The 27767-nt window shown below is 35.2% G+C and overlaps 1 protein-coding gene across 1 annotated transcript; it reads right to left on the reverse strand.

Moving 5' to 3' along the window:
- Positions 1-946: 946 nt before the first annotated feature.
- LOC138702623 (protein CNPPD1) lies at positions 947-25147 on the reverse strand. The gene is made up of 6 exons (XM_069829977.1): positions 24942-25147; positions 24615-24711; positions 24322-24527; positions 16396-16524; positions 13685-13852; positions 947-11482 (listed from the first exon to the last, which is right to left on the reverse strand). The coding sequence occupies exons 1-6, from the start codon at positions 24999-25001 to the stop codon at positions 10826-10828; spliced, it is 1317 nt and encodes a 438-aa protein (XP_069686078.1). The 5' UTR covers positions 25002-25147; the 3' UTR covers positions 947-10825.
- Positions 25148-27767: the final 2620 nt, after the last annotated feature.

A 27767-nucleotide genomic window follows, 5' to 3' on the forward strand; every position in this document is an offset into this window, starting at 1 on the left:
ATGCTTCTAGTCCTATGTTCATGTTGCTGGCCCTTTGTATCCCTGTCGTAGAAGCGTGCTGTCGGGATTGGAACCGTATGGGACAGCTGTCTGCACACCTCTGTTGATCCCACAGTGTGACAAATGTCTCAATTCCGGTGGGAAACATGTTGAAAAATAGCTCAACAATTGCTCCAATAAATCTTATGAAATTGTGTTTTATTTCTGTGAACGGCCCCAAGGACGCTTATTTTCTGGACGGCCATCGTAATTGCGCTCGAGTGACCAAAATTTGTATAGGCACACTTTTTGGCATTATCAATATGGTGGAAGAAAAAAATAACTTTTTTTATCTGCTCCCGTGAGAATATTTGCTTGTTACAGTCGCGACGCTGTTATTCCCGGTGTGACTCCGCCTCTTTGCTTACATCTTAGGAAGTGAAGACTCCATAAAGTCTAGGTAGGTAGTATCGTTCGCCATTTTTGTTCTTTCGTTGCTGAGCTACCATATGAGGAATCTATTTGCCACACCGTTAAACATTATCATGTTGTAGCTCTTATGATAATAAATCAAACGCACTGTAATTCAGCAAATTGAGCGGCAAATAACGTCTTCGTGTGCTTTCTGCGAACGCCAACGAAAGAGCCAAAATGGCGGGCGATTATATTAAGTATTTATCGAGCCTTAAGAAATGAATAATGTCTTCATAAGCAAATCACAAGACACACACGTTTAAATGTAGCCGACCTGCAACGCGATTGGCTGCCGGAAATTAGAGTGACGGGACTATAGTGTGTAACCTTTTATGAAACTGCTAAATATGAAGTTGAAAAAAGATCGTCCATTTGGTGTCTAGTGTTTACAGCACAAATTCATCTACAATACTCCATGTTGAACAATTAGAATGGAAGTTCTAGGAAAGGAAGGATATACGTTCGGATATAGTATTCCATCATTAATACAACAAAAGTTAGGCATGGTTTTATTTACTACACTGTTAAAGAATATCAGTCTAGGTGATGGAAGATTTTTTTTTTTCAGTCAATTATGTACATTACAACATGACAAGGAAGTATACCAGGTTTAGCAACCTACATAAATCCATTTTACAGTACAAAAAATATTTTAGAGTTTTACATATTAATAAAACTGTGTACAATTCAAGCATTTATTGAAAATATCTATTGAGCACCATGAGTGAAGACTTGTCCCACTTTTGATCACATTTCTTTGATTTAGTCCATTCGAAAGACACCAATGGCATCTATATTTTTGCTAGCATGCATAAACTACTTTGTAAACAGCAATTCTGTTTAAAACTTTTAAATTGAAGGCATTCAGTCAGAGAGGAGGCTAAGCCACATGAAAGTTGAAATTGCAATTCTCCATAATTAGACTTGGTCTTACATCTTAGAGATGATAATATGTAACAAAACGAAACTTGTATTTTATAAAGTTTCCCAATTTCTGGATTGTTTCAATACATCTGGAAAAGGATGCTCTATATTATGCATATCTTCGTTTAGCTTAAACCAAACTAAAAGTTGAATTATTTGATTAGGATCTTAACTTTGAAGTTCGTAACTAATTTTATGTAGTTAAAAGAGAAAAATCTTAAAATTGTTTAACGACACATTAAAAGTGGGACACTGAAGATGACGCAGAACCAGCATCGAAACGGTCCGTCTGTCTAAGGTACATAACCTTTTTTAAAAATTTTAACGCTTTTAACGTGTCGTTAAACAATTTTAAGTTTTTTAAACAGTGTTAATGTGAACCCAGAATCAATCAATTAAAAGAGAAAACCACTTATTTCTTTGGTTAACACCTCTCAGTGATTCCAAATATTTTCAAATATACAACAAATTCCACAATTTGAGACATCTGGCTGAAATCTACGGCTGACCACTAGGATCCAGAATACAAAGCAGAGGTTAAATGAAAAATACAATATGATTACGGAATACGGAACAACGATAAATTTAAAAATAAAGTACAATTTGATTTCGGAGAAACATGAGATGAAAATACATTGAAGAGTAATGAAATGAAGTAAAAAAAAATTACATAGTATTATACAAGTGATTGTGTAGAATGGATAATGAATCTCTCAATACCATTAGATAAATTTTGTTAATGTTCTCATTAGAAAATTTAAGAGAAAGGAGAATGGTTTTGGTTAACTAAAATGGAGTTCCCCTAGCGCCAAAAAGAAGTCCTTTCACTTCCCATGTATTAATATTCATTTTGTATCTCTCACTGAAGTGAGGAATACATGGGTTGTAAATAGACTTCTTTTCATCATTAACGTTATTGGCTTGTTGATCATCCTTCTCGAAACGGACAAGAATGAGGTTTCTTTGATTCCGGCGATCGATGGCTATAATGTCTGCTCTTCTCGTTGACCCATTCTCAGCCAAGCAGTGCACTTCTTCATAAACCTTACTGTAAAATTCGTTTATATAATTTCCAAAATATCAGATAGTTTTCTCCTTTAGAAGTAGGTTTCATTACACCTCTGCAGAGTATGTGTTTTTTTTTAATATATTATTTATTCCATAATAAAATAATATTTCTCTGATTTCTACATTTCATTTAGCATGTGTCGGAGAAAAAATTATTTCAAAAGAAAGTGGCCTTGCTAAAGTAATATCACTTTTACTTCAAAAAAGGCAACGTGAAAAACTATATGGACATAAATCTGCTGAATTCTGTCAACAATATACACAGTATGCCAAAATAACTACAACAATAACTCAGGTGAAAGCAGGGATTCTGCTAGAAGAGAATCAAATGTTTTCCGAAAGAGTAAACTATGTATCAATGTGGTTTTCACAATACAACAAATAATATAAAAAAGGCGTGAATATAATTTCGAAACATATACAGAATTTACAATGCTGACAATGGTGTAAAGAGACTCCAAAATGGCCGTACAGAGTATATCAAGTACATTACCTTTTTTTTTTAAACATATTTCAACACGGTGAAGTTTTAAACTTTTCATCACATTTTAAATATTATACGTATTATAAAGTGAATCGAAATCAAGAGAAACCAAAATAACTACCACAATAACTCAGGTTGTCCGCCCAAGTGGTTACGTCGCAGCGTCGTAGAAAGGAAGGAAATCACGTGACAGTTAATTACTTATCGAGGCCCTTATATTTAAGTTATTTTTAGTAAGCATAATTTTACAAGCTGAACTAAAGGGAGGGGCTACTTGATGAGTTAATGACTGAATTTGGTATAATTTTCCTCTATTCAATTCCTAATTCCCTCTTCACCCTTTCCTATCCAGTCCTCTGACTGAACTCTTACTTTCTTCGACCCCGACGGCATTAGAGCATTCGAGGCCTAGGGGTTCATTTCCCTTTCCTTCCTCCTCTTTCTACTTTTCTGTTCCTAGTGCTGACCTGCTGTGGCACTAAAATCGTCCTCCAGTGGCTTAAGGAGGGAAAGCTGGTGATCAACAAGATCTCCCAGCTAGGTCCAATGGACCCGTCGACCGACAGCAGGTGTGGTCCTCCAGACATTCTGGGGGTTGTGTGTGAATGAAGTAGCCACCAAAACGTTAAAATATGGTGTTCACTTAAATCGGCTACAACTTGCCATTTTATTGGAGTGCAAGAGGTCAAATGACTTTATTGTCAAACGCCTGGCATTAGAAAACAACAACAACTCAGGCGGTAGCAGAGATTCTAAAATGAGAGGAACAAAATGGTTTCTGAAAGGGTTGACCATGTACCAATGCAGCCTTCACAACACAAATAACAGAAAAAAAAAGCGTGACTATAACCTCGAAAAAACATATAGTGTTTATAGACTGCACGAAGGCATTCGACGACATGACAAACTATAGACATAAATCTGCTACTCGTAAATTCGGCCTACAAGACAATAATATAACACAAGAACTCTGATATTAGTGGAGATACTGCTAGAAGAGGAACAAAATGGTTTCCGAAAGAGTTGAGTATGTATCAATGCAGTTTTCATAATATAACAAATCATCATCATCATCATCATCATCATCCTTCACGAATTAGGCCTCTGTAGACCTGTTTCGGCCCCATCTAGCAGTCTTCTTAATGGTCTTCCTGGTCGACGATGTCCTCTAGGTTTATATTGCATCATAATTTTTGGGATTCTTGAATTTTCCATTCTTCTTACATGATCTAGCCAATTGAATTTGTATATGGTGATTTTTTCTTCTACTGACTCTACTTCTAATTGTTCTAAAATTTCTTCATTCCTTTTTCGGTCTAAAAGAGTATATCCTGCTGTTCTCCTGAAAAATTTCATTTCCGTTGCTTTGATTCTGTTCATGTCTTTTTTCTTTAATGTCCAAATCTCGCTTCCGTATAGAAGGGTGGGTAATGCTAGTGTATTATATATTTTTATTCTTGTAGATTTTTGTACTAATTTAGCTTTTAATGTATTGTTTATTATTCCTAGAATTTGTGTAAATTTGGTAATTTTCTTGTTCACATCTTTTTCATTTTGATAAGATATTTCACAACCCAGATAATTGAAATTTTGCACTTGTTCGAGGCAGCCCCACTACTGGACTACCTAACGATAAGGCTAGTAACCTATCTTAGGGAAAACTACATTACTTTCAAGCCTCAAACAAGCAGTATAAGGATAGAATATAACAAATAATAGAAAAAAATGTGAATATAAACTCGAGACACATGCACGGTATAATCTTCACTGACTACACAAAGGCCTTTGACAGAGTAATTTGTCTCAAATTGTGAGCATACTAGAAAATAATGGACTACAAAACATTTATAACAGCAGCTTCTATAGATGCACTGCTGTTTTGGTATCTATGGACACAGCTGATAAAAATTAATCAAGGAGTAAGACAGATATACCAGACATACTGCCTGCCATCCATTTTGTTTAATTTATATGTATATGACCCAATTAGGAAATAGAATGAAAAAGAGCTGAAAGATATAGAGTTACAATAAATAAAATCTCTCAAAACACTGCTCTTCACTGATGACCAGACCTATACAGCATCCTATGAAAATGACTTAAAAAGAGGCATTGATGTATTTAATACTTTCACAAAATGTTGTAAGTGTAAAATATAAAAAACGAAACCGAAAGTGCAAGTTTTTAATTGTAAAAGTCCCATAAAATAAAAAATGTATAAATATGTTACATTGGAACAAAAGTTTATAACTGTGAAATGTCAAAAGCAAAAACAAATGTTCTAGTATTTTAATTGAAACGATACAATAAATAAAAAATTTAGCTTCCAGGTTAAATTGTCCACTTCAAAATAACCAGAGAAAAAATGGCCACAAACAAAAATGTTCAGAGCAAAACGTCCAGTAAGAAACGTCCACAACAAAATGTCCAGTATAAAAAAGAAACCAACAACGGATAGAGGCAATCGTCAGGAGATATCATGAATACAAAGACAGGAATGATTATAAAATGCTACCTTCTTGCAATATCTTATCACAAATGCATGGACAGCCAGAAGAGAAAGGTCAAGATCAAGAGATGGAATAAAAATTCATTGTAAATTGGAGATTTCTGTGTGTTTATATATTAAAAATTATAATCTCATGTATAGGACATTTGACATTTGAAGGGTACACGGGAAAAACGATCAAGGTCCATCAAAAATCGAAATCGAGTTAATAATGCTATCTTATAGTGGAAAGAAAGTACTATCATGTGGTCTAGCTAGTAATAAGAAATCATCGTTCTTGACATTCCACTACGTCAATTTCTATTAAATACACACATAACAAAGTATTAAGTGCTTAAACTTTAAAATTCGTTTTTCTCGAAACTTTCTAAAAATGGACCTTGATCATTATTCCCGTGTACCCTTCATTTGTGGCTGCAAAAGGGTATCTGTCGGATACAGGGGGGAGAGCCATTAATCCTTCCCATTGAAGGCTTTAAGGAACCAACCTGGACAAATACCCAATGTCCCATCCCTACCTTCCCGTGGTGCAGCTGTTAGTAAGCATAATTTTACAAGCTGAACTAAAGGGAGGGGCTACTCATCAATTAGCACTGGTCAGCTTGATGAGTTAATGACCGAATTTGGTATAATTTTCCTCTAACCAATACCTAATTCCCTCTTTACCCTTTCCTATCCAGTCCTCTGACTGAACTCTTACTTTCTTCGACCCCGACGGCATTAGAGCATTCGAGGCCTAGGGGTTCATTTCCCTTTCCTTCCTCCTCTTTCTACTTTTCTGTTCCTAGTGCTGACCTGCTATGGCACTAAAATCGTCCTCCAGTGGCTTAAGGAGGGAAAGCTGGTGATCAACAAGATCTCCCAGCTAGGTCCAATGGACCCGTCGACCAACAGCAGGTGTGGTCCTCCAGACATTCTGGGGGTTGTGTGTGGATGAAGTAGCCACCAAAACGTTAAAATATGGTGTTCACTTAAATCGGCTACAACCTGCCATTTAACCTCAAAATCTGTGCTTCATTGGCTGGCCATGATAATATCTTTGAAAAATATTGGAGTGCAAGAGGTCAAATGACTTTATTGTCAAACGCCTGGCATTAGAAAACAACAACAACAATTTTTAAGGACATTTATGTAAGTGGACATTTCTGTTTGCGGATGTATTGAAATGGACATTTTAACCTCCAACGAAAATTTATGTTGAAATAAATGACACACATTAAATACCTCCAATGTAATATCACATATGATTATAACAAAGACATCAAACACAAATTAACTTCTCAAAGATGTGTGGAACAATTACAAGAACTTTGAGGAGGAAATGTAGAAATGACACAGAAATTACATTTCTACAGAACCATGGCCATACCCTCTCTCTCTTATATTGCAGTGAAAATGGACTCTGAAAACCAAGGAAAAAGTAAAATCCAGGCAACCAAAATAAAATTTCTCAGACGAGTTAAGCAATTCAAAAGATTAAATTTATAAGAAATGAGACAATCTAAGAACTGAAGACATTAGCTGTAAACTGGAGAATATAGACAAAAATAACACCAATATGTATTAAAAAAAGAAGAACATTGCTTATCAAAACTAGCTCTCAAATATCAACCAAATGGAAGAAGAAATGTGTGACAACCAAGCAAAATGGTGGACTGATGAACTAGAATAGGCAAGAGTGCATTGTCCATGTAGATGATTCATTGATGTAAAAATAAACACAAATGAAAATATTTTGTAAGAAGGGGGAGTCAAGATGTGGAACTGCACAGTGCATTCGTAGCTCGGCCGGACCATTTCACGGCCTTGGACTGGATGAAGATTGGCGCGCCTACCGCCAGAGTTACACGTAAGCAACCGGCAAGTCTGGCCGAGCTATGAACGCACTGTATTTATATGAAAACCACACGAAATGGTAGGGTTTTGAAGAGTAGACACAAACACATTAAGGTTATAAGAGTAAATAGTCAGCCATTTTATAAAAAAATTATATTTTAAAATGGTGAGACCTAACATGATAACGTACTATTGAGAGCTGGAGTGATTGCTAGTTCTGCATGAAAACTGATTTTAAGTGGAATAGAACTATCTCTAGCCAGTAATGATATAAACATCCAGTCATTGGCTTGTAAACATTTCGTAGCATACAGTGTGTTGTTCAGCCGTACATGCACTATATTTATTTCTTGTTACCTATCTGGTTTAAATAAATTACACTGGTCTACAGTGATTTTGCTACCGAATAAAAACAAGTGTACCAACCCTAATTTGAGTGTGCTGATTACAGATCTGAAATCCTTTTTTTTTTCTATCACGTCACAATTTTAAAATAATAACATTTTTATATCTTTAATACATTTAGATCCATTTTATTTATTTTATTGTGATTTTGCTACTGAACAAAAACAAGTGTACCAACCCTAATTTGAGTGTGCTGATTACAGATCTGAAGTTAGTTTTTTTCTATAACGTCGCAATTTTTAAATAATAAAATTTTTAATTTTTACATTTTTAATACCTTTATATCCATTTTATTTATTTTATTGTGATTTTGTTACTGAACAAAAACAAGCGTACCAACCCTAATTTGAGTGTGCTGATTACAGATCTGAAGTCCGTTTTTTTCTATCACATCACAATTTTAAAAAATAATATTTTTTAATTATTACATTTAGATCCATTTATTTATTTTATTGTGATTTTGCTACTGAACAAAAACAAGTGTACCAACCCTAATTTGAGTGTGCTGATTACAGATCTGAAGTGCGTTTTTATCTATCACGTTACAATTTTAAAATAATAATATTTTTAATTTTTACATTTTTAATTCATTTAGATACATTTATTTATTTTATTGTGATTTTGCTACTGAACAAAAACAAGTGTACCAACCCTAATTTGAGTGTGCTGATTACAGATCTGAAGTTAGTTTTTTTCTATAACGTCGCAATTTTTAAATAATAAAATTTTTAATTTTTACATTTTTAATACCTTTATATCCATTTTATTTATTTTATTGTGATTTTGTTACTGAACAAAAACAAGTGTACCAACCCTAATTTGAGTGTGCTGATTACAGATCTGAAGTCCGTTTTTTTCTATCACATCACAATTTTAAAAAATAATATTTTTTAATTATTACATTTAGATCCATTTATTTATTTTATTGTGATTTTGCTACTGAAAAAAAACAAGTGTACCAACCCTAATTTGAGTGTGCTGATTACAGATCTGAAGTGCGTTTTTATCTATCACGTTACAATTTTAAAATAATAATATTTTTAATTTTTACATTTTTAATTCATTTAGATCCATTTATTTATTTTATTGTGATTTTGCTACTGAACAAAAACAAGTGTACCAACCCTAATTTGAGTGTGCTGATTACAGATCTGAAGTCCGTTTTTTTTCTATCGCGTCACAATTTTAAAATAATAACATTTTTAATTTTTAAGACAAGGCGCTTGTTGACGCAAAGAAGATATTTCTTCCACCCCTTCACATTAAACTTGGCGTCATGAAAAACTTTGTACGGGCTTTGAATCATGATGGTGAAGGCTTTAAGTATCTAAAGGAGAAGTTTGGGAGAGTGAAAAGTGATGCAAAATTGAGGGCAGGAATTTTCATTGGATCAGAGATTCGACAGTTGATGTGCGACACTACGTTCAGGTCAGAACTGAGTGCTCTTGAACTCTAAGCTTGGGACATATTTATACTAGTGTCAACTAGGTTTTTAGGAAATTATCGATCTGACAATTATGCTGAGCTAGTATATAACATGCTTAGAGCATTTCAGAATCTAGGTTGTCGCATGTCTTTAAGAATGCACTTTCTTCATTCACCTTTGACTTTTTTCCATCAAATTTCGGTACTGTAACTGACGAACATGGTGAGAGATTCCATCAGTACATATCAACGATGGAATCCAGCTACCTGGCTCAATATAGTCAGAGCATGATGGATGATTTCTGCTGGTTCCTACAGCGGTCAAGCACATGCCAACATAAGCGGAAAGGCAAAGGTCTGAAGCACTTTCAACAGAGTTTTTAGTGTTTACTACATGTTGTAAATATATACTGAATAGTAAGATTTAGAATTAATGTTACAGTCCCATAACTCAAAAACCTGATATACTATGATAAATATGATTACAGATCTGGAATCAGCGCATCAATTTCAGTATAAAATACTTGAAATTTCCTGAGTAGCAGACAAATTTTTTTTGTTTTTTTGTAGGCCAGTGTAATTGTACAGTAATTTAGACTATTATCTGTGCATTTCGAACTGGCAGATCAAGATCATGTACAAATGTACAAAAGTACAAAACCACGCACAAGTCACTGAACTGAAGCACTGGTAATTCCAGCTGTCCCAGCTGACTTTAGTTAAGGAGAATGGTCCAGGATTGGAGTAAGCATACGTGGCAAATGCAGTCCACTACTTGATCTGCACAGATAATAGTGTATAATTTAATAATTTTCTGAACATACAGCAACCATATTGCTTGATCACATCTTTCTTCTTGGTCCAATAACAATTGCATTACATGACTTCACTATTTCTCTAAGTTGTAACTATAGTGTTGTGTGTGAGAAGGATTTGTTAGAATCTCCGTTTGTTTCTTTATTTGTTTGTCTACAACACTGTTTTAAAAAGTAATGTTCTGGTGAAAAAGAGTGACCATCATCCCAATAACCTGGGATTGCTTTGAATCTACTTTCCTGTCTCTATAATTTTGTATGATTTACGTTAAAATATTGCCTTTCGACATCATTTTATCTTCTGAGTTACTTCACACTTTCTCAGAGTGAATATTAAAAGTGGCATCATAATAGGCTATTTTATTGTCTAATACAAACATATTTATAAATTACCCGTAGGCTCTGAGGATGGTGTTGAATAGCACCGAAACAGCTGTAAGCCGCACATACTTACATAATTAACACGAGTAAGATCGCCATTTAATCAATTATTTATATTCAAGTGTCCTGCATAGAATTGGAATATATCAGTCCCCTAACTGCCCATTGTGCAAATCAAACCAAGAAATGGATTTGGAACACCTCAAAATCTGTGCTTCATTGGCTGGTCATGATAATATCTTTGAAAAATATTGGAGTGCAAGAGGTCAAATGACTTTACTGTCAAACGCCTGGCATTAGAAAACAACAACAAAACAACAACATATTCAAATGTTAAAAGTAGTGTACGAAAGATTCAACATGGCTTATTTTTTTCTTAAAAATTTTGGAAATATAGCCTTAGCCCCCTTTCTGACTGAACCACTCAATTCTACACCGTTTCAAATTTCCTTCTTCGAGGTTGTGTATTTTACATTAATATACATACATTAATTCATAATGAATGCAAAGAAAAACCATCTAGTTTTAGTAATTGCTTGCCGCCATTTCTAGCGGAAAAAACTTAGTTTGTGAGCTTCTTTCTAATACTGTCTGGTCTAACCAGTTCCGTATTTCTGTGATCCATTCCTGGGAGTTATCTTTGGCTTCAGTCATCTGTCTGGAATGTGCACCGGATCTGTTCGCTGCATCATCCAACTTGTATCTCCTGTTTCCATTGCCGAATACTCGAGGTTTCGCCCTTGTAGAGACATGACTATAGCTTGGAAGCAGCTGCTCAAATCTCCACCAGTGCCAACTGATGTAGCGCATCCAGTCTAATAAAGTCTCACTCCATCCTACTTCGGCATTGTTGCACACTGTGTTGTCACTTCTATTCACCGGGTGTTCCAAAGTCCCTCTGTCGAGTCCGCACAGAACACAAGAAGAGTCCGAATTGTTGGCCGAAGGACAAGAACTCAACGACGCCAAAATGAAACTAGTTGTTAAGACACCGACGGGCGAGGTTTGACACTGGGGCTGGTCCATTGGGGTTTCTGTTAGGAGGGTCGTGGGTACATCGCAAGGGGAAGTCGCTGGTACAGATGTGCTTATTGTAGTTCCTGGGATCTGACTCACAATGAATGCTGAGCCAAGCAGAGTCAAAACACTGGCCGTATAGCTCGTCAAACAAACAGCAGACACCTGGAAATAGACATTTCCCACTAGTTAAACTTAATCTTATGACACAGCTAGAAATATTTCCTTTTTGACTAGAACTGCACTGTGGAATTTCAGGTAATTTCGGTGCTCAGTAGCAGAAAGGAGAATGGAGGCAGATATATTCATATCTGAATATCGTATCTCATCTAAGGAATTGCAATGAGATGACTGAAAGATTATCTCTTACTGGGGATGTGAAATTATAGCATTATTTTTTTTTTTGTATTTACAGGAAAAATGTTTTTGTGCGAGATCGTGCGTGTTTGCTTGCTTTCCGCACAAAACCAATACGCGGTAAGTCTAAAATTCCACATTCAGTATTCCCAACGTAACACACATAACAATTTCCCTCTTCTTACTGCTTAAGCGCCATATTCATTTTACTGCTTTAGGCTTTTAACATATTATTTTTAAAGACGTTCAATATAGTAATAAGTATAAATTGGAAACTTACTACTGCAATTCCACCTAAATTGCACTGTTAATTATTGTTTTTAAATATTTGCAAAAATTAAGTAAACTCTACAACTCCACTAAAGTTACTGCATTTGTAATGCAAGTAACATTAAGGAAGCCGTGAAAAAATCAACAAGATTCCAGACTCATCATAGACTGGGGGGGAAAAAAAGACAGACGTATATCATGGCCTGCTGCAGTATAGTAAACACAGAAAACATTTTATAGCAACAATGTTGAAGATAGATATATTTGTTTTCCAAAGTTGCCGTCATTGAACAGAAACCAAGATGGAGATTTCATTGCAACTAATTAGAAATTCCTCTTTCAGGTATGTAATAAACGATCTTCGCACAAAATAATGTACGATACACGAGCGGTATGTTTGTTTTCATGTTCTCGGAAATTAAAGAAGCTCAACTACGTTTCGCTTTTTCAATCTTTTCCTCGAACATGGAAACGTCAACATACCGCTCTTGTAACGCATATTACTATTAGAAATAGCATTTTGTAGCATTGCTTTGCAAAACGAAAAGGTACATTTGTTCAGATCAAATTTCTGCACATTTAAGGAGGGATATACAGGTTTGAGGGTAAAAAAAGTCATTTTTGAATTTTTTTTATATACAGGGTGTTTCAGAAATACTTTGACAAACCTTGGGGACATGTTCCTCACACCAAAACAAGAAAAAAGTTCATATAAACATATGTCCGAAAATCCTTAGCTTTTTAGTTGTTAATGAAAGAACATAATGAAACATCTGTTAGATATTGTCAGCTTGGCAGCAAGTGTTGCAACTTTAATCAATTCAGAAACTCATGAAAGTTTATGTTTAACACGTTTCGAGGTACAATCCAACAACTTAAGTTTGTAACCGATAATAATATTCATTTTGTTAGATAATCGAATGATGTTATCGATACAAGTCTGCTGATGCACCCATTGTATCCTAGATGGCTATGTGTTGCCAGGGAGTCCATGATCCGACGAGAGCAAGCGTGTGTGGAAGCAAGAGGAGAACATTTTGAACATACTGTATGTTATGAGTTTCTGAATTGATTAAAGTTGCAACATTTGCTACCAAGCTGACAATATCTAACAGATGTTTCATTATGTTCTTTCATTAATAACTAAAAAACTAATGATTTTCGCACATATGTTTATGTGAATTTTTTTCTTGTTTTGGTGTAAGGAACATGCCTCCAAGGTTTGTCAAAGTATTTCTGAAATACCCTGTAAAGATTGGACATTTATCTTTGTCAGTGAAGGAATTTTTACGATATATACAATATTTTGGTAGATACGACCATAAACGTGTGAGTATGCGTTTATTTAGCTCTCCAAACATACAGTAGTTATGTTTAACATAATTTCCTGTAACTTGTATTTTTCAAAACCGTTTTTGTGATAACTCAGTAAGTTTTTAGAAACCGCGGTAAAATTGTGCATGTAACTGTTTTTCATACTTGTGAACAAGATGAAGTACTATTATTGCTGTAACATTTATGGTTTATTTAAAAAAAAAAAAAGAAAAGAAAAGAAATTACCTAAAAACATTACAAATTTAACATCTCAGAAGAAATTAAAAAAAAAAAATACTTCTATCGTAGATGTTTCAAAGATTATAGTTCATATTGTTCATTTGACATTCAGGAATAAAAAAGGGCTGGCACATGCTTTGAGTTTTGTACTAGCTCATTAAGCAGTAAGGTCATACCAACACGTACAGTTATTAAGGCCTGGGCCAGAGCAGCTATGTCCACGGTGTCCAGGAGATTCTCCAGGTCCGTGTAGGAGAACCAGCCTCTGCGCTTCCCCTCCTTTAGAGCAATATCCTTCTCCATTCTGCACAGTCTTGTCCAAAACGATCGCTCGCTCACAAAAACTTCCCACTCCTACAATAATTCAAAGTACAAAATGAGATCCAATGCCTCGTAGTGCTAATCAATTGAAGCATCGGCTGGAACAACGTTGTAAGTTACAAAATTTTCATTCAGCGTGTTTCCGTGTAATAATGTTGTATGTCGTGTTACCTTGCTATACTCCTTGGCTTGCAACTGTCCATCAATGCAGTACGTGAAATTCGTCCACTCAAAAGTTTGCTACCCTATAAGAACATCGTTGTACATGTACACATTTTTGCAGCTCCTGTAAATTTTACCAAATGTAACTTATAACGTTGTTCCAGCCGACGCTTCAATTATAAAAGAACACAACAAACAGATTACCCTGGAATTAATAGAAAGAAAAACGAGACCAAAAAGCAATGGCTGGACCAGATTTTAAAAGAAACATCGAAAGAACAGGAGAATAATGGCATGAAATAGATGGAAGTCAACTTGCAACGAGAGGAGAAAAATGGAGACTGTTACCAAAAACTCGATTCTCGAAAAAGACTAGAAGAAGAAAAAGAATAAAGATAATTTTTCCTTATTGTTGGGAGACGATCTTGTGGCATCTATTGGATGTGTTCAAAACAGTTATATTTTTATTTTATCCAGCACTGATGTAACTTTTACTTTATTTAAAATTTCTTCATTAGTCTTCTGCAGTTTTTCTCATATACTTCATTTCAGCCATTTACTTCTTGATTATTATCAGATGTTTCTAGAGTCCATATCTCACTGCCATACATTGACACTGGAAGTGAGTCCACACCTGTGGAGTAACAGCGCTTCTGGTCGCAAAACCAGGTGGCCTGGATTCAATTCCTGGTTGGGGCAAGTTACCTGGTTGAGGTTTTTTCCGGGGTTTTCCCTCAACCCAATATGAGCAAATGCTGGGTAACTTTCGGTGTTGGGCCCCGGACTCATTTCACCGGCATTATCAATTTCATTTCATTCAGACGCTAAATAACCTAGATGTTGATCAAGCATCGTAAAATAACCTACTGGAAAAAAAAAAAAACACTGGAAGTTCCAAAGTGTTATAAATTTTTACTCTAATAATCCTTGAAAATTTTGTAGGTTTAGGTTAATAGGTTATTTTACGACGCTTTATCAACATCTCAGATTATTTAGCGTCTGAATGAGATGAAGGTAATAATGCCGGTGAAATGAGTCCGGGGTCCAGCACCGAAAGTTACCGAACATTTGCTCATATTAGGTTGAGGGAAAACCCTGGAAAAAACCTCAACCAAGTAACTTGCCCTGACCGGGATTCGAACCTGCGCCACCTGATTTAGTGACCAGATGCACTAACCATTACTCCCTAGGTAGGGACTTGTAGGTTTAAAAATATTGTTTATGGGTCCTGTTGTTTTTAGGAACTTTGACACTTCATCTTGAATATCTTTTTCGTTCTCATAAGATAGTAAAAATCCTAAATAGTTAAATGAGTTGGTTTGCTCAATGATAACTATTTTACTTAATGGATCTTGGCCTATGAATGCCATCGGTTTTGTTTTTTCGGTTGAAATTGTTATTCCATAATCTCGTATGACTTTATTCAGTTCATATTTGCTATTTGTAATTTGTATTTGTTATTTGATATGACCACTTGGTCATCTGCAAATAGGAGTGCTTTAAATTCTTGTTTTTGGCTTATTTTAATACCTTGGATTTCTTGTCTATTAGTAAGCATTTAAAATTCTGAAATTTTTTGTTCCACTATGGATCCCAGAAAGGGTGGCCATATTCGGTGTGGGATTATACAGGGTGTTTCAGAAATACTTTGACAAACCTTGGAGACAAGAAAAAACAAGAAAAAAAGTTCACATGGCCGAAAATCCTTAATTTTTAGTTATTAATGAAAGAACATAATGAAACATCTGTTAGATATTGTCAGCATTGCTTAACATTGCTTCCATTTTCATTGTTATGAGTTTCTGAATTGATTCAGTTGCAACACTTCCTACCAAGCTGATAGTATCTAACAGATGTTTCAATATGTTCTTCCATTAATAACTAAAAAAAACTAAGGATTTTCGGACATATGTTTATGTGAACTTTTTTTCTTGTTTTGGTGTGAGGAACATGCCCCCAAGGTTTGTCAAAGTATTTCTGAAACACCCTGTATTCTAGATCATACGTAACAAAGATTAAGCAGTTTTAGAAGTATTCTGAATTCTGAATATTTTAACGTATTCTCAATGTATCTCAGTAAATTAATAAAACAGATATATTATATTTTTAGCACAATGGCAACGATTGCACAATCTCCGATTATGGACTTAAATTTTAGGAACCCGTACATTTATTTTTGATACCATTATCAATGACACCAAGTAGATGAAACGCTGTACATTCACTTTCAGTGTAATAGATACAGTGCCTTTCACTGTCGATTCGCGCGTTGCAGTCAGCAGCAGTGCCGGAAGGTCAGTTATCAATGGTTGCTATTGCCGGTGATAACGAGCTTCCGGCACTGCAGCCGACTGCAACGGGCGACTCGGCAGCGAAAGGCACTGTATATAAAGAGCAACCTGATTCATACTAACAATTGCCTGTAAGAAGTCTCTCTCAAAGCGATTTATGTCCTTTACATCGAGCCCTGCTGATTCTGCCCACTCGTCATTGAAAACTTCATTTGGCTCGCCGTCATCATGTAGAAACTTGCTGGCAACCATCTGCAAATGGAACACCTCATCAAAATTTTCGCTATATCACAGATACGAAAATATTTTTGCCACACTTTTAATATCTTGCAAGGAGTTCCGTTAGTAAATCCGAAGTTTTTCACTCTGCTAAAATGCAAATGTTAATCTCTTACTATTTCACGTGTATTTCTCTCTGAGTATGTAAAAATCATAAGAATCTGAAGCTATTTATATGCTTGGATTTACCTTATCATATTTTGGAACATTTACTTTTCTGATTTAGAGAAAGTCACTCAGTTTTTAAGTGATAAATTGTAGTCTAGTAACAGTTCAGAAAAGAAAATACCAGAAATGTCAGATGGTTAGAAAGAGTAAAAATGAGGCAAGATTTAACTTTAATAATGTCTAGTATCAAAATAGTGGTTAAAATTAAGGAAAACTGTGGAAATAATAGTGTTAAAAGTTGTGTAATCAATATGTATAAACTTAACAATCATGGTGGGTTGCAAGAACGCATTTATTTCGTTAGCCACTAACGGATCAGTAAATTCGAAAGATGCGTTGCAAGAAACATTAGTGTTATTGGTCCACTAAAGGATTCACTAACTTAGAGATCTGATTTCCCTCCTATAATAATATTTATTCCTCGTTAGACAGCCATCTTACGTACATTTTGTGTATTGGCGAGTAGTTTATATATTTTTATTCTTCATAATGTTACCTGTGTGAGATTCAGGAATGCGATATTTTGTATAATAGGTCTATATACACGATATTATAATAATAGTATTGCATATCGATGGCTAAAAAGTGATACCTCGTATCTGTACATTTGCAGGTAAATAAAAAAACTGTTTTAGAAATTAGTTTCTCAAAATAGACAAACTTACTCGTATATATGTTTCTGCTTTACAAGATCTTCTATTCGAGAAGAAAATATTAGTACACTGTCCAATTTTGTGAACATAATAATGATAATAATAATAATAATATAGTTAAGTTAATCTAAATAGTAATAATGTAGTTAAATTGAATTACCAATTTTGTAGATACTAGATATCTCTTCTTAGCCATCGATATATGGTAATTTGATTACTAATTTATTTACTTATTTATTCATTAATTCTTCGAATAGCGCAGTTATTATTTATTTCTTTATTACAGACTCTAGTTCATCGTCTGAGGACAAGGTTATGAGCTCTGTAGTCTGTCTTTTTATTTTCTATAAAATCAATACAATCGTGCGCTATTTCTAATAACAAATAGGCATATTTATCTCTCTCACTGAAACTCCTGTTCCTGATTTCTTTCTGGTTCGTTATTAGTCTAAATTTATTACAAATTTTCACAACAATAAAAGTAATTTCTCATGTCGGTCTAGCAGCCGATGTTCACTTTTTATTCATTCACTTACTATATTGCGTCACTTGTGAAATCCAAAGATGCTTGGTTAACGATCCAATAACTAGCGGCCCGTTAAATTCCTCTTCTGCAACCCGACAATCCACTAACTTTAAAGGTCCACTAACTAATGGAGGAATACATTATTTATAGGTTTGTTTTCTTGCAATTAGAGTGATTTTATAAGTATTAGTATTTCAGCACAAAAAAAAATACTTATTATGTAAATAATGATATAAACCTGCTCCAAATTGTTTAGGAATGAAAACTGTTTTAGTATTGAAATATTTACTTCATATTTTCATAGTTCGCCAAAATAAATTCCATAGGCCCATTTTCGTAAAATTTTCTTCATATTGTGTCTGTTTTTACATATTACATAAAATCTAGGTCTAGTTATAACAAAAGAAAATAATATAATACGAATATTTATTTTCAGTCAATGACTTTACTATTAATATATGTAAGATGCAAGTCCTTACATTACATGATTTAATATTGTATGAACTTTTTCGTCGGTTTCATACCAACATCATCAGATACAACATTCTGTATAGCAATATCATCACTAACAGGTACATATGTCTCTACAAACCAAAATACAATATATATTAATAAGCATACAATATGATAAAAACATGATAAAAACCAACATCATTAGGATATAAATGTGTCTTTCTTGTGTGACTACACCCTACTGTGAAATGATTAAAACACACGTGTGATTACAATACTTATACAAATATGTTTGCAGGTCTTCACCGATAACATAATAAAAAATAAAATGAAATCTGTATACTATATTGTGTGAAGAGATGCATTACAGTATTTGAACTATGTTAACTGATTTTTTCGTGCCCGTATTCTTGTTTTATCATCACTGCACCTCTTTTCACAAGAATACAGCCACGAAAAAATCAGTTAACATAGTTCAAATACTGTAATGCATCTCTTCACACAATATAGTATACAGATTTCATTTTATTTTTTATTATGTTATCGGTAAAGACCTGCAATAGTAATATGCGTTACAAGAGCGGTATGTTGAAGTTTTCATGTTCGAGGAAAAGTTTGAAAAAGCGAAACGTAGTTGAGCTTTTTTAATTTCCGAGAATTGAAAGAAAACATACCGCTATGTATTGTACATTATTTTGTGCAAAGATCGTTTATTACATATCTGAAAGAGGAATTTCTAATTAGTTGCAATGAAATCTCCATCTTGGTTTCTGTTCAATGACGGCAAATTTGCAAAACGAAATCTATCTTCAAATTGTTGCTTTAAAATGTTTTCTGTGTTTACTATACTCCAGCAGGCCGTGATATACGTCTGTCTTTTTTTTTTCCTCCAGTCTATAAATACGAACTTAAAACAAACGGTAAGGTTATGTAATGATTTAGAGTTTACTTAATTTTTGCAAATATTTAAAAACAATAATTCACAGTGCAATTTAGATGAAATTGCAGTGGTAAGTTTCCAATTTATAATTATTACTATATTGAACGTCTCTAAAAATAATATGTTAAAAGCCTAAAGCAGTAAAGTCAATATGTCACTTAAGCGGTAAGAAGAGGGAAATTGTTATGTGTGTAAGGTTGGGAATACTGAATGTGGAATTTTAGACTTACCGCAGATTAGTTTTGTGCGGAAACCAAGCAAATACGCACGATCTCGCACAAACATACTTGTATAAGTATTGTAATCACGTGTGCTTTAATCATTTAACAGTAGGGTGTAGTCACACAAGAAAGACACATTTATATCCTAATGATGTTGGTTTTTATCATGTTTTTATCATATTGTATGCTTATTAATATTATATTGTATTTTGGTTTGTAGAGACATATGTACCTGTTAGTGATGATATTGCTATATAGAATGTTGTATCTGATGATGTTGGTATGAAACCAACGAAAATGTTCATACAATATTAAATCATGTAATGTAAGGACTTGCACCTTACATAATATTAATAGTAAAGTCATTGACTGAAAATAAATATTCATATTATAGGGGAGAGTCGGGTAGTTTCGGACATCGGGTAATATCGGACAGTTTCTTTCATCTACCACACGATGATAGTACCTGATTGACATGGTTACGTTTCTGTGACGTCGCATAGAGAAACGTAACCATGTCATTCAGGTACTACCATATGGTGGTAGATGAAAGAAACGCACTGTCCGATATTATCCGATGTCTGATATTACCCGACTCTCCCCTATATCATAGACTTTTCTGAAAATTAATCAAAATGAATTGCAAAAAAAGAAATAATGTTTATAGGTTTTATTTTTGGAGGGAACTACCACTGTAGCATGGATTTAAATTATTTCATTACAGTCATTTTGATAACTGTTGCAGCTTTGTGGAAGAAGTTAACGATTTTATAATCTAAGCTGTACTGTTAGGACTGAACAGTTAAAAAAATGCCTGTACATGCCTCATCAACTGATCAGCTGACATGAAATGCACTCAGCATATCTTTCTGCACTATATGTCACCCTTGCCCCTATTTGTCAGCTGACCTCCTGCAGGCTAGACCATACTCGAAGCTACAGGTCATGCTGTTGCCAGACGCTCCTCATCAAATCTGTGATTGGCGCACGGGCAGGAAGCATATTTCGGACTTCGTCCTAATGATATGATACAATATTGTTTATGAATAACAGTTACATGAGTCATGATTTAATGTGTTAATAGTGGAAGCTGGTGAAACTGTCGACGAAGAATGGTGTAAAATATAGTTTACACGCACAAACTGATCAATGTGCGTGAGTAAACGCATCTGAATGGTTTCTCCATGCAATAGGCGCAAATAAACCCCACTCCGATCCAAATGAATGAATGAAAATGGATGAAGAAAGAGATCTGGAAGGAGATTTGGACTGTGGAAAACAAACTATAAGAGCTCCAAGCCAGTAAGCCACTTACCCCACTCATTTGCTACAATAGTATTGAAAGAACCTAGAGTCCACACCTGTGGAGTAACGGTCAGCGCATCTGGCTGCGAAACCAGGAGGCCCGGATTCGATTCCCGATCGGGGCAAGTTACCTGGTTGAGGTTTTTTCCAGGGTTTTCCCTCAACCCAATATGAGCAAATGCTGGGTAACTTTCGGTGCTGCACCCCGGACTCATTTCACCGGCATTATCACCTTCATCTCATTCAGACTCTAAATAACCTAAGATGTTGATAAAGCATCGTAAAATAACCTACTAAAAAAAAACCTAGAGAAACTTTTAAAGTCAAAGCCAAAAATGGACATAACCTAATAGGTACCACATTTCAAGGGGAAGAGCTGTTAGAGATCGCTATTTGAAACATTGTTTAAAACTATAATGTTGCAACAAATGGATTTTGAATTTATAATGGCCACACTGCAATGATTAGTGGAATAAGTACATATTCAGCGATGTATGAAATGGAGGGGAAAAGGAATTGGCCACTATGCCCCATTATCTCCTGGCCTAGTTGCCTCATGAGTGGTGCCTTACCGTGTAAAAGCATAACGAAATATTAAACTTAATTTTAATTATTTAATAAAAAAATATTATTCGTACAAAAAATGAGGGTGAATAAAAAAATGCAGGGAGTATAAAGGCAGAAATAGTTAATTTAACACGGGCCTAGTCACTGGCGTAGCTAAAGCAGTAGCGCGTTTGTCTGCTGATCCAGAGTTGGCGTGGGTTCGATTCCCGCTTGAGCTGATTACTTGGTTAGGTTTTCCGAGGTTTTCGACAACAGTAAGGCGAATGTCAGATAATCTATGACGAATCCTCATCCTCATCTCGCTATATAACCAATTTCATCGACGCTAAATAACCCAGTAGTTGATACAGCTCGTAAAATAATCAAGTAAAAAAAAAACAGGCATAGTCTAATTCTAAAGTACTTAACTGTGGTATTAATTTCCAAATGAATGCAGTCCTCTGTAATGACACAGCTATTATTATTCATTACAATTTCACACGTTCATTAGCGTCATATAAACGACTGACATGTGAATCGTTTCGACCATCAATTGCATTGTTTATAATACTACGCAAGCAAGATGGTGTTCAACACTGGGTAATTAGAAGTGTAGAAGTAATTCTTACACGATATTTCCGCTATACTTCAGAATACCGCGTAAATACTTATTACAAAGAGAGTGAAAATTAAAAATAACTAAAAAAAAACATGTTTTTTTATTGATGGTACAAGAGTAGATAAATAAATATGTAAGTACATAAAAAAGAGATTCCCTTGCACCAAAAATAATTAATTCAATAATGAAATAACATAATTATGATGTACTTACGCGGTATTCTGAAGTCGTTCTGAGATTATTGTCCAACATTAATTTCTGTTAAAATAACTGGTCTTTCCCTTAAGTGTATGCGTGAGACGTGTAGTGTATATTACTGACTATCTGATGCCTATCAATATATGCACTAAAAGTTGTCTGAACTTCAAATGTTTTGATTTTATACATTCTCCCATTATTACGTCACCTCACATTTCCATGTGGCGCGACATGGCCAACATTGAACAAGTTTGTATATAAATGCACGTTTAACATGAGTTTAATAGAGCAATTCCTTTGTTTTTTTAGAACTTGAACATGTATTAAATTAGACGATTGTCAAGAAGGCCATGACTAGATCATGATAACCACGTGGCTCTGATTCGTGCAAAAGCCTGTCTTTCTAGTTAGTCACGATATTTCCAAGGCCACTGAAACTCAGCGTTAAGGTTTTATGTGCTAAACTGCGCGTCTTAATTACTGATAGAGTTGGAAAGTTGGTGAAACTGGAAAGTGTAATTGTAATTATTGTAACTTTGTCGCTCACTGGAAATTATAACACAAAATGTTGTATCTGACATCACCAGGCCATTTTATGAGATGTATTAGGCCCTACATATTTACATTGTTTTGTAATGAATGTGTTTCGTAAGCCACATTTGTGGATCAGGTGCTAGCGTGTTAGTCTTTTATACAAGCGACCTGAGTTCGATCCCCAGCCTGGTCTTAATGGAATTTTTGGTGGACAAAGCACACGCTGCAATTTTTTTCTTAGAGAACTCTCGTTTCCACCTGTTTTTCCACCAACACTCTCCACCTCCCCCTCATTTTATCCATTTTCAATGGTTAAAAATAGGTTGGTTATGATCTTTGAGGATTTCAATGCTATTACGGGCAAGGCTTGGGATTCCAGGCCATGGAGTTTATCAGGGACTCATATGAGGCAGGATAACCCACTTGTCAGCATCGGATTCACGAATTCCACCCTCCTACCTGACGGACATGACACAATCATCGCGAATAAAGCGCGTACAATGGGTCATAGTAAGCCTGAATGAAATGCCCTGGATCTGCCCTCAAAAAGGCAAGCCTAGCCAAATGTTGGTAATTCTTTACAAGTTCGTTACCCAAGGAAGGCAGATATGTCTATATCCACCTATCGACTAAATGGCGTATATGCAAGGCAAACCAAAAGCATGAAATAACCAAACCTCTGTTAAAGATACTCGACCTTACGAAAACTCGCTTTCTATCTTTGTACCTATCAAAAAGCTTAGACCTACATGCAAGGCACGCTATCTCGACTCTCTCAATTTGTCTTTTGTTTATGCTATGCATGACTCGAATAAAAGCCAAGTAAATATTTAAATACGCCTTAACTTACTAATGTTAAAAATAGGTTGGTTATGATCTTTGGCGATTTCAATGCTGATATAAGAAAAGCTTGGGGTTCCAGGTTCTGGAGCTTATCAGGGACTCGTCTGATGCTGGGATATGGCTCTATCAGGACTGAGGCAGGAACACCCACTTGTCAGCATCGGATTCACAAATGCCACCCTCATACTTGTAGGACTTGACACAATCATCGCGAATAAAGCGCGTACAATGGGTCATTGTAAGCCTGAATGAAATGCCCTGGATCTGCCCTCAAAAAGTCAAGCCTAGCCAGATGTTGGTAATTCTTTACAATTTCGTTACCCAAGGAAGGTGGATATCTGTCTACATCCACCTACCGACTAAAAGGCGTATATGCAAGGCAAACCAAAATCCTGAACTAACCAAACCTCTGTCAAAGATACTCGACCTTACGAAAACTCGCTTTCTATCTTTGTACTTACCAAAAAGCTTAGACCTACATGCAAGGCACGCCATCTCGCCTCTCTCAATTTGTCTTTTGTTTATGCTATGCATGACTCGAATAGAAGCCAAGTAAATATGTAAATACGTATTATCTTTCTTTGGTAACGCAACTGTAAAGAAATTACTAAATGGTTCAATGCTACTAAATTCAATAGCATAACTGAGAACTGATCTTGTGCCTCCTTTTGGAAAGAAGAACCTAATATCTTACCGTAACATATTGAATATAAATGTCTGGGTAATAATTGATTGTTTTCTGTGTTCAATAGAATTACTCTTACCATTGACACTAGGAAAAGCTCCGATGGTGCGACACGTTGCAAGTATTCGGGGTTACAAGTTTTAAGACGTTCCAGATACAACAATGCAAGCACCAATGAACACGGCGACACACATGCACTTCTAGACATAGCAGCCGCTTCTTCCAGATCCAAACGTTCCAAGCTTTGTCCATTCTTGACTTCAGAAAACAGCTCTGCAGCCAATTCTGTAGCATATTCAAGAATACGCCTTCTTAGAACATTTGAACACCCTTTGTTCTGAAATTTATGGATAATATAGAATACATTTATACCTGAAACAGGCAGGCTGAATCTTTCTGTGATGGGAAGTTTGCCATAATATAAAGTCTTCTTTATTCGTGAGAGGAATTCATTGTGGTTTCCCATAACCTGTGAATATAGATAGGAATAGCCTAATAAAAAAATGTGTGAATGTGTAAAATATGGTAAGAATATTAAGAATATGACCTACTTTCATACTTTATAACTACGGTTCATAGCATAAATATAATACATATGTGCTGGATGTCTCTGAAAGTCGTTAATAACCCACATATGTGATCATGTGTCCCCACCCAGCAATTTTTATTTAACGCACAATGATTCATATTTATACCAACCTTAAATTTACTTTTCGTCCCATCTCGTCTTTTCTTCGGGGTAACAGAAAATGAAGACATATTTCTCGTAACGTTTCGTACGAAACCAGATTCACACCTAATTTGGACACTTCGTTTGAAAAACAACGCCTATTTCTGCGGTCACACTTCAGAATTTACACCCGGTCGGATTTCAACGGATTGCATACTCCAGCGGTTACAGTCGCGCGATAGCGAATACGTCGTTGGTACTACTGTAGTTCACACCTAAGTGTTGGTATTATTGGTACGCCTGTCCACGGAGTTCAAGCAGTTGTTGGTAGATGGCACCGGATACTTGATTTGAATTATGAATAGTCCGGAGCCCGAAGATGCAACTACGGACGCCTAAAAATCAGGGAATATCGATGCATTTACACGTATTTTATTAAACATATATGTTACTATTATTAAAACGAATATATTTTTCTTTGATGTTCACTTTAACGCTTATTATAAAATATAAAACTTTCTTTAAACTTTAAAAGTGTTCAAACTGTTAAAAAGGGTTATCAACTTTTGACGGACGGTACCGGTACCGTTTCAAAACTGATGTCGTGTCATAATTAAGGAGCGGATTCCTATGTAATTAAATATTCTTTTTGTGTGTCATAAAACACAATTAACAAAGTTAAACATTCCGAACATGAAGTTTCAAGTTTAAAACCGGAATTTTATTTCACATAAAAACACATATTTTCACAAAAAAATTATGCAAATACATATTTTCAGGAAATCTATTATAAACACATAAATCTTGGAGTTATTTTACTTAAATAATTTTTTTACAAGAACTTTTAAACATTTTAAAACTAAATCAATTATATCACTCAGAAGTACGTTATCTTTTTAAGAATTCTTGGTTGCTTCGTGTTTCTAAGCGCTGTGTGGTGTATCCGTGATCCATTTTCGTAATAGTATCGCCTCAAGTTCTGAGAACTGCTAGGCAGCATATCAGTGTTATTATTAGAGAATAAATTAACATGGACAAGGAGGAGAGATCTTGCAACACATAATTAGGAATGTTTATTGTTGCTGAAGATGATTTCATTCGACAACAGATAAGAGCTCGGGTATGAACATTATTTAATTTTAACAAATCTCTTGCCTCTCGCTCATGTCTATCAAGTAAGGCAATATATCTTGTTGTGATTCCCTGTTATCGGGCTTCGTCAATCGATATCCTTGAAGATATACTGAAAGAAGGTTGTTTAAAAAACGATTTGGCTTTCCTATTAGCAAATCTAAGCTTTTTGTGTGACACCATAAAAAAACTCCAAACATCCAAAAACCTGTTGTCTGAAACAGGTAGGTGCGTGCCGTGGAAATTAAACTAGACTCGCTACCAGGTTCAGAAGTACAAGTACTAAGGGACAAATTCCAGAATGTGTTTGGGAAAAACAGGGAATATAAAAAATGTGTAAAGTTACTCAAGTATTGGAGGGTGTGCCTGTAGGTGAAATTGACGGTGTTTGTGTTTGTGACATTCCTCTCTTTAAATATGCACGTCTGACGTCCTGTGATGTGAAAAGATCGTTTTCACAGTATAAGTCGTTGTTCAGAGATAATCGCCATGCATTTGTGATGGAGAATTTGGAGATGACCTTTGTTGTTCACTGCAATTCTCGGCCAACTACTAGCACTCAAGTGTGGTTAGTGACTAGCTACCTAGTAACACTTTTTTTTAAAGCTAAGTAAGGTATTTTTGTCATATAAAAAGTATTTTTTTTTTAATTTTTAGCAAATATTTTCGTACTTTTCAGCACATAAAAAATAAATATATTTAAATTTTTTAGCACATAAAAATCCGCTCCCTAGTCATCATCAGCTTATCATGCATAGCTACAATCCATTTCCCTAGTACAATCTGGAAGCTGATGATGACACGAAGTATCGAAGCGGTTGTACCATCCACCAATAAGAAATTCTTTCATTCATAGTGTTCTGCACAAGGGCAGGTCTTTCACTGCAAACCCAGCTTTCTCCAATCCTTCCTATTTTCTGCCTTCCTCTTAGACTCCTCATATGATCCATATATCTTAATGTCGTCTATCATCTGATATCTTCTTCTGCCCCGAACTCTTCTCCCGTTCATCATTCCTTCCAGTGCATCCTTCAGTAGGCAGTTTCTTCTCAACCAGTGACCAAACTAATTCCTTTTCTTCTTCCTGATCAGTTTCAATATTATCTCTTTTATTAGTTTTAATACTAAAGTTTTTAAGAAAGTTTTATATTTTAAAATGAATATTTTTCGTCTGTGACCTGGTAGTTTTTTTTCCTTCAATTTTTATGGAATACATTGCTATTTTAACATTTTTCATCACCCATATAATTTTTATAATATAAATAAGTATTACAGCTGAGGTAATAGTTTACGGTTTTTTGTAGTTGGTTACTTAACGACGCTGTATCAACTGTAGGGTTATTTAGCGTCGACGGACTAGGTGATAGCGAGATGAGGCCGAGGATTCGCCATAGATTACCTGAGATTCGCTTTAAGTTTGGGGAAAACCTCGGAAGAAACCCAGGCAATCAGCCCAAGCGGAAATCGCATCCGGATCGGCAGGCAAGCGCCTTAGCCGACTGAGCTACACCGGTGGCTAATAGTTTGTGTTGTTAAGATGTTTCAAGTTCTTCTCACCAACATTTTCGTTCCCATTTTCATCCAGGATTCACACCGACTTATGTAGCCCGTATCCGCGAACTTTGAAACATACTGTATATCGAATAACATATAATATTATATAGAATGTCTCAGAAGTCCCGCATCATAGGATTAATTACGAAAAGCGAAATTCTCGTCACCGG

Source organism: Periplaneta americana, chromosome 1, assembly GCF_040183065.1.
Source record: "Periplaneta americana isolate PAMFEO1 chromosome 1, P.americana_PAMFEO1_priV1, whole genome shotgun sequence".
NCBI lineage: Eukaryota > Metazoa > Arthropoda > Insecta > Blattodea > Blattidae > Periplaneta > Periplaneta americana.